General features: G+C 46.4%; 1 protein-coding gene across 2 annotated transcripts in view; it reads right to left on the reverse strand.

Moving 5' to 3' along the window:
• Positions 1-501: 501 nt before the first annotated feature.
• The window catches only part of SHLD1 (shieldin complex subunit 1), a 72,438-nt gene continuing 64,167 nt past the window's right edge, over positions 502-8,772 (reverse strand). For both annotated transcript variants that reach the window (XM_075064501.1, XM_075064502.1), the window contains exon 3: positions 502-1,979. In XM_075064501.1, coding sequence (XP_074920602.1) covers positions 1,468-1,979 — 512 coding nt within the window. In that variant the 3' untranslated portion in view covers positions 502-1,467. The remainder of the gene's footprint in view (positions 1,980-8,772) is intronic.

The raw sequence follows: 8,772 nt of genomic DNA on the forward strand, positions 1-8,772 counted from the left end.
CCAAGTGGTGTATCCAGGTCTGTCACATTATAAACACATAGTTTAAGCCGGTGTATTTACAGACAACTTCTTGAAATGCTCTTGGAGAAATGATAACTGGTATGAAGCCAATTAATTTTCAATTAGCATCTCTAAGACACAGACAGATTCTCAGGAGTAAATCCATCGATGCCAATGGCGTTAAACTGGTATGAGATCACAACCAGGTTTTTTCTCTCGTGGACACACAGAGGACACGGTTGTCAGTCTGTTCAGGGAAGGAAGTTTCATAATGGTTTTATACAAATATTCTTTTGTTTCTGCATAATATCAGACTAGGTACAGTATGATGTTTCCAAATGTTTTTGCTCAGATCTATGACAGGTTTGGTAAAACTCTTATTTTTAATGACTTTGGGCAATATCTGTTTTTAAGCGTTTTTTCAGTGTTTATCAATTTAAATTTGTACAGTTGCAGGAAATTATGGACTGGGGATCAGACAATAACTGACAGACACTGAGATTAAAAAACGTAACCTTTATAATCACTAAAACACAAATTGTCAGCATCACATGTCAAAATATCCTCAGAGCAAACTAAGTTCTCAGGCAAAGAAAACTGCTGCTTATCTATAAATGTCAATTATTGATGGAAATATTTTTTCATCAAGGGTTGTGTGTGCATGGTGAAACTGACATCTGCCAATATACATCTAATCATTCCAAGCCTACACCCCTTGTAAAGATATCTGCCTAGGCTTGTGCACTCCATATCCTGTTTGTTACAGTAAATGGGACTTACAGGTATTGGCAAAAGTATAAAAGGGATAGGTCTCAGTGTGAGGATACTGTTCAGCTGTGCTGGGGGTGCAGGTAAGTTAGGCAGCCCTGGTTGCTGGCAATCTTAGATGATGCAGAGATAAGTGCTTGGTATCCAGATGGTGGCGGTGGTGGTAGAGAGCCTTGTCATTATAGGCCGCGCTGACAAACTCTCATTGAATAGCATCACATTCTGTGAATAGCCCTATGGAAATAAATGGGAGCTACTTGAGTAGTAAGATTCACTGAATATGAAGGTAGCAGGATCTAGCTCTGTATAAGTACCCCCTAGGGTCAGACTATGGAGAGACCTTAAGGCAGGTTCGGAGAAGGGCATGAGCTTTAGGATGACAGGGTGAGCTTTAGGATATCAGCAACAGTTGGAACTGGAGAACAAGTCCACTAAGCACCAGAGTCACCACTCAGATGCTGGGAAGCAAGTTCAATATGTATGTGAAATTCATGCTGGAGTCCAAGGGCAGGAGAGAAGATGTAATGGGTGGTTTTGCAGTTTAAGCGGGAGACTCAAGGAACGACTGACCGTTCCTGAGGCAGAGCCGTCTGTACTCAGAGCAGGCGCTAAATGCCACACGGTGCCCTCTGCTAAAAGACACAGCAAAACCAAACAAACAGCTTTCCTCACCCCTCCCTTGGCTCCAAACATCAGGCCCTATGATTTCATCACATTCTGTTTTAAGAGAAGTTGGAGGACATCATCTGACAGTCCCGGTGTTCGCTTTCCTTCTTCCAGTGCAACTTCTCCATTAGCTGGTCCTGAGAAACAAGCTTTGCTGGAGTGGTTTGGAAAGACCTTACATCCATCTCTGTTCAAAACCATCTGGGCCATGTAGAGACTGCACAAGGAATATTTTCCTCCTTCCTTGTTTGCCAGGTCCTGAATTTTGAGAGAGAGCCATTCTGAAGCTGCATTGTATATGGGATCCCCTCTGCTGGGCTGCTGCTGACAACATGTTTCATAGAAGCTGTCTAGAGACTTTCTAATGCTGATGTCTTCTGTACCCTCTTGCTCATATGTCCAAGAGAATGGAATCCCACTAGGTTCAGCAGGTTGAAATGGCTCTGCAGGTGGACAATGTCTAGGATTTGCTTGCTCACAATGTCCATGCCAAACACTCACGCTAGCTGCATGCTGAGCTTCTTCAGGATCTGAGGTACTAGCATCTGCAAGCAGAGAAACATTGAAATATGTTAGACCTTCAGGAAACAGAGAAACTAGCCACAGGCTGCAGCTGATTAATAGAATTGTCCTTGTGACCTCAGATTCAAAGCCTCTCTGATTCACTGTTGTCAGCTAGTGATCTCAAAGCAAGGACTCCCTAAGGCATGGCCCTTTAGATCCTAAAATGGAATAGGTGCATACATCCCTGGGGGCAGGAAAGCGTTAAACACTGACCAGGCCTCCACAACAGGCTGACTGAACAGGTTCCTCAGGAGATGTGCTGAATTAGAACTCACAGGTGTCCTGGCCTCCCCCCCGTCTCCAGCTCGCCCAGTCCACTTTATGGTCTGTGCTGGCTGGATCTTGCCCCCTAATACTCCTAGAAAGGTGAAGGTTGCAGGTAATTTGTGGACTTTCTGCTGCCAATTGGCCATAGCCAGGACTGCCTCACTGGAAAGTGAGGGTATCTCAGGATTGCTGCCCTAGGCACAGAGGTGCAGACTTTCTGATTTTCCCGGGAAGTGCTTGACCCCCACTCTGCCTCTTCCCACCCTCAGTCCGCCCCCTCCCCCAAGTACCCTGCCCTTGCTCCACCTTTTTCTGCCCCATTCTACCCCCACCCCCCCAGTGCCTCCTGCCTGCTGCTGAACAGCTAACCCTCCTTGAGTGGGCAGCACGGGTGGGGGGGATGGGGGGAGCTCACAGGTGGGGCCCACTGTTTCCTCTCCTCTCCCCCGCAGGTGGTCCAGCCCTGGAGCACCCATGGAGTCGGTGCCTATGCCTAGGCATCTTCATGGCCTAATCTTCTCCACAGCTCACTTTGTTTTTACTACCCCTTTCTGTTGTTAGCTTTAAAACCGTGTTCCTCATCTTACTGTTCCCACTTTGTGTAAAGAGTCCTCTTCCCCAGCATTCTACCAGCACCTTATCAGAGTGTCTTACTACGGGATTAGGCGGTGTGTAGGGTTACCATGCTCCTGCATCCCGAGCCCCATTTTTCCTGCTCGCTCAAACTAAATTCTCCCACGCTGCCTTCATGTGTGATTTTTAATTTGCTTAAGCTCTTGATTCAGTCTAGTCCAGCTCTTGTCCCACTTCCTTACTGATCAACATTCCTGATGTCATTCAGTTACACGGATCCACTCCTCCTCCCACTGAAATCAATAGGAGTGATCTGCAACCAGGCACCTATTTATTAGTAATGCAGTGTTGACAGTGTTACAGGCACTCTGCAGTTTGTGTGTGAAAACAGGAGAATTTACAACAGGGCAAATACATCTCACAGCCTAAATAGCCTTCACAGACAGATGGAGACAACAGGCTCCTCTACTGACACCTCTAACTGCATTCTCCCCTCCATCCCTTCCTTTAAGCTAAATAGCAGAACACCTAAGGCACTGAAAGGAAGGAATTTCTAAGGCTCAGGCTGGAGCCTGAGCTCTAGGACCCTGTGAGCCTGAATGTCAACACAGCAATTTTTTTAGCCCTGCAAGCCCAAGTCCCACTAGCGTGGGCCGGTCACCGGTCTTTTATCCCTGTGTAGACATTAGCCTACGGGCTCCTTTCTGTTCTCCACTCACAGGCGGTGCCAGTGGCTTCAGATCACATGAGCAGTGTGCAGAAAGTCAGCAAATAGCTAGGCCTTTTATAATTCATTGGCATGTGAAGTGGCGCACAGCCCTTCATTTAAATTAGCAATCTTGTTCAAAGGGAATGTCAGCTCTAACCATAAAGAGCTTTCTTAATATGGGGACACAAGGCATTGTATCCCCAGTTTGTGTTCAGAGATGCATTAAAATTAAGGTGACGGAGTATCTATACTGTATATTGCTTCAAGAGTGCTTCCTCCCCTTACTTTTCACCTTTTGATCTTTCCTTTCAAATTGACTTCACCCTCAATTCTGAGATGAAATAACTTAGCCCTGTCCTGCACAAAGGCATTTCTAATACAGTACAAAGAGAAGCTTATGTGGCTTCCTTTTTACATCAATATAAGCCATCACAGTAGCAAATCAAAGCTAATCAAAGACAGCAGGTCCATTTTCCCTTAATAATCCATCAGCCTCGGTGTGTGCGTTAGGTCTGCATTGAATCAGGCATCTCCAGTAACTCAGTCAGATGTCACTGAACTCAGACTCCTGTGGCAGCCTGCAACTCCTCATGCTGCCATCCCCTCGCTACCTATTACATGTAGCTTGCAGTTACACTTCGTGAAAAAGCAACAGTTGCCACTACCTGCAAATATAGAAACCCTGCATGATCCTGTTGGTAAGAGCAAAGTCCCATTAGCTTCGCATGATGAGAAAAGACTTCTGCTGTTATTCCTTTCTCCTATTTCTAAACAAGCATGATCATATTTGCTGCCTCCTGTTCTTACTTACAACCCGGTGGAGAAGTGACCAGCAAATATTTAAGGGATTTTTTTGACTGAGGCAGAAAATACTCATATAGAGTTACAGGGAGTAACTATACTTTTAGTAGGAGGCCTCTGTCCTCACAATAGTAGTCAATGTTGGCCTGATCCAAAGCTCCCTACAGTCAGTGGGAATCACTTAATTGGCTTAAGTGGGAATCTTTCCATTGATTTCAATAGGCTTTGGAGCTGACCTTATGAGACCCCAGCTCAGCACTGGAGTTGCTGCTGACCATGAATGTACAGAACTATCAGCCATGATGCTAGCACTGAGCTGATGGTCACTTGCATGACTGTACCTACCACACATATGTGACATTACCAGTTAAGTACGGAAGTGACCTCTACATAATTGTGATTACCTCATTCAAGTCTCTGCTCCAGCCTATAGCTTCTTTTTGCACAACAGAAACCTCTACTCATACGTAAGTCCCCTCAAAATAACCTTTAGCATCTTCCCCGTTCTCTGGACTGTTTCACTGCAAGGAGGTGATCACGCTTGGAGACGGAACTCCAAGGGCCAGACCCAAACCTCAGTGAAGCTAACGAGATTTTTCCAAATGACGATACATCGTTGCTGACTGTATCAATACCTTCCATGTTATCTTCTTAACTTTCTCTAGTGAGTCCCACCTCAAATTACAGCACAAATAATTCCCATCCCTTAATGCACTGAACCATCCTGAGTGCTATTGCTTTTTAGAATCCACACTGGACAAGCGTCTGCCTGAGCTCCCACAATGACTCTCAAGTACTCTCCTGACAGAGTCGCAGCTTAGACGGTCTTTAACAGTATGCCTGGGCCTCGCACGTCTCCAAAACTAAATTCAATCTGGCATTATGCCACACAACCCCCTCTGTGGGTTTAAATCCAGCGGGGCAAATGTTGCCCCCTTCCCTCCTGGGAAGCTCTAGTAAAGTGGCTTCCGACAGGTGCCTTGCTTAGGAGGTGAGCGAAGGAGCCTCTCGGGTGAAAGGCACATGTGAACACACTGCAATGGCTCATGAGCTGTATCAATTGCTGGGGCTCCTGTGCCACCCCACTCCCGGGGGGGAGGGAGGGAGGGTATGAGGCCCGTGGAACTGAGCCAGCATAAACCCACCCTCTGCCTTCCCCGATAAGTCACCCTCTCAGTGAGGCTCCAGAGAGATGAGAGTGCAGGGCAACCGAGCCCCTGACAACATGGCTGTATCACAGTGGCTCTGTGGTGCCTAAGCCTACCGGGGCTGCTCTTGGGGGCAAGGTTTCAACCACCTAGAGTTTCTCAGGTCTTCCGCAGAGAAGCTCAATGACCATATGGGTGTTACAAGGCTTCAAGGCAGTGGTGAGCAACCTGCAGCCCGTGGGCCACACGCGGCCCATCAGGATAATCTGCTGGCGGGCCACCAGACAGTTTGTTTAAATCTGCACGGCCACCTGCAGCTCCCAGTGGCCGCGGTTCAGTGTTCGCGGCCAATGGGAGCCGCGGGAAGTGGTGCAGGCTGCAGGGACGTGCTGTCCACTGGGAATTGCGGGCAACCATGTAAATGTAAACAAACTGTCTGGCAGCCTGCCAGTGGATTACCCTGACGGGGCGCAGGTTGCCCACCACTGCTTCAAGGGGTCTGACCCAAAGCCCACCAAAACCAATTGACAGGTCAGTCAGGTTTCAGCAGATATAGGAGGCTTGGTTCTCTGCTGGAGTAATCCCTGTATCTCCATTTGTCTTCAGCTGAGCTGCAGACTTGCACTGCCTAAGGATCTTGCCCAAACTGCCTTTAAGTGTCTTCACACTTCTATTTATACTGCAGACTGCATGTGAAAACCCATTCCATTACTCATTGTGCTTTCACCCTCGTGACAGATAATCATCAGTAAGAAAGTATATTACTTGATCCGCCTCCACAGTAACTGGAGATGGGCCTTTGTAACTTATTTGCAGAAAATGTGGGGGCTGATAATGGGATATTCTGTGTGTTTATAAAACCAACTGATAATTTTAAGTCTTCATATCTTACAACTGAGTCTCTGCATGTGAAAAATTGCTTTGGACTTGGGACTCCTTTCAGAGATACAACAGCACTTTATTATTTTCACTTCCCCCAAAAAGCTTGTGCCACCATTTGAGAGTTTATAGCCGGGCTAATGGCTCTACTGAGTAAATATAGCTGGGGTGTAAAATTAGATATTCATCACCAGGGAACAGCAGCAGGAGACAGCTGAATTGCTGGAGAGAGAGCCTTCTCGGTTAGGGTCGCCTGTGCCTCTTGTGGTTGCTGCTAAAATATGAGGGAGGCTGTAGAGTCTATTGCTGTGGTGTCCACGTTCTGTCGATGCAGAGTTTTGGCTGGTGGATCGATGTAGCTGCTGATGCTACTATGCCTCTTCTGCAGCTCAACCTCTCCCATGACTCTCCCTAATGCTAGTGCAGATGGAACTCCCAGAGAACACAGCATGCCTGGCACATAGTTCCCCTGCAAGGGTCTTCCACGTTCTGTCTCCTTCCCTATATAACAGAAATGTGCCAGTCCAACTGATGCAGGGCTTTCAATGGCCTGGAACAGGCGTAGACAATCTATGGCACGGGTGCCAAAGGTGGCACGCAAGCTGATTTTCAGTGGCACTCAAACTGCCCAGGTCCTGGCCACCAGTCTGGGGGAATCTGCGTTTTAATTTAATTTTAAATGCAGCTTCTTAAACATTCTGAAACCTTATTTACTTTACATACAACAATAGTTTAGTTATATATTATAGACTTCCAGAAAGAGACCTTCTAAAAAGGTTTAAAATGCATTATTGGCACGTGAAACCTTAAATTAAAGTGAATAAACGAAGACTTGGCACACTGCTTCTGAAAGGTTGCTGACCCCTGGCCTGGAAGATGGTCCCATTGTTCTGAAAGTATCCAAAGTTAAATACTATAGAAAGGTTTTTGTAAAGAACTGAGTAACGTTGTTATCGTAAGAAGCACGTTGCACATTCTATGATATAATCTCATGCTTCAGAACAGAAACTCTGAGCCTGGTGGCAATTAGAGAAATCTGCCTAGGAACAGCACTGTAGAAATGACCTGGTGCATTATGGGCCTGTTCTAAAGTCCTTTGAAGTCAGTAGGGATCTTGTCACTGACATCTATGATCAAGCCCAACAGGAGGTTTTAGATGCTTGTATAGTGTCCACTATTAGCGACTAGTGGAGGAAGGATTCAGGACATGATAGAGCATGGTCCTAGATAATAGAGCAAATCTTGAGTTTCCAAACTATATAAACACAGGGAATTGCAACACTACATGTGAATTCCAGGGCTAAATTTGAGTATAGCATCACTCAGCTCCATCTATGTATGTTTTCTTTTTGAGGGGAAGGGAGAAGGGGCAGGCTAGATCCATCAGCACAAGCTCAGGGCTAGCAAAGTGAACCCCCATTACACGTGCTATGGCAGTATGGCCCAGGAAGGATAACTTTAAAATCCAGCTAGGAACCGCACTGTCTGAAGTGCTGAATCAAGGTGACCTCATCCCCACCCCTATCTGGGGTAGGACTGACTGGATCCAAGTGCCCTGACTCTGGTTTGAAGTGGGACTGTGGACAGCTCAGTGATTTTTCCCCTAGGACTGCTGGTAGGTATTACTATTGCCAAGTGCCTGCTATAGTTAAAAACTGGTGCAGAGGATGTCATTTGCAATGCACAACTAGTTTTATTGGTCCTACAAAACCCAGGAATTATGCTATATATTCTTAAGTGCCCTCTACCAGCACTTCGTCTATGAACTGTTTACATTATCCATAGAGAGACAGACCGACCGACCCTAGGAATATGCTGAGTCCTGTTTCTTCATAAATATGTAAAAGCAGAGTGGAATGTACCTGCAAAGGATGATTTTCAAAGGCAGTAGGAGTTAGGTGGCCATGAAAATCTCCTCCTTGGTTATACCCCTTACCTCAGCTTCTGTCTAAGGCCTGGTCTACACTACGCGTTTAAACCGATTTTAGCAGCGTTAAATCAATTTAACGCCGCACCCGTCCACACTACAAGGCCCTTTATACTGATATAAAGGGCTCTTTAAATTGGTTTCTGTACTCCTCCCCAAAGAGAGGAGTAGCGCTAAAATCGGTATTACTATATCGGATTACGGTTACTGTGGCCGCAAATCGACGGTATTGGCCTCCAGGCGGTATCCCATTGTGCACCACTGTGACCGCTCTGGACAGCAATCTGAACTCGGATGCAGTGGCCAGGTAGACAGGAAAAGCCCCACGAAATTTTGATTTTCATTTCCTGTTTGCCCAGCGTGGAGCTCTGATCAGCACAGGTGGCAATGCTGTCCCAAATCCAAAAAGAGCTCCAGCATGGACCGTACGGGAGATACTGGATCTGATCGCTGTATGGGGAGACAAATCT

This window comes from Chelonoidis abingdonii, chromosome 3 (assembly GCF_003597395.2).
Source record: "Chelonoidis abingdonii isolate Lonesome George chromosome 3, CheloAbing_2.0, whole genome shotgun sequence".
Taxonomy (NCBI): domain Eukaryota; kingdom Metazoa; phylum Chordata; order Testudines; family Testudinidae; genus Chelonoidis; species Chelonoidis abingdonii.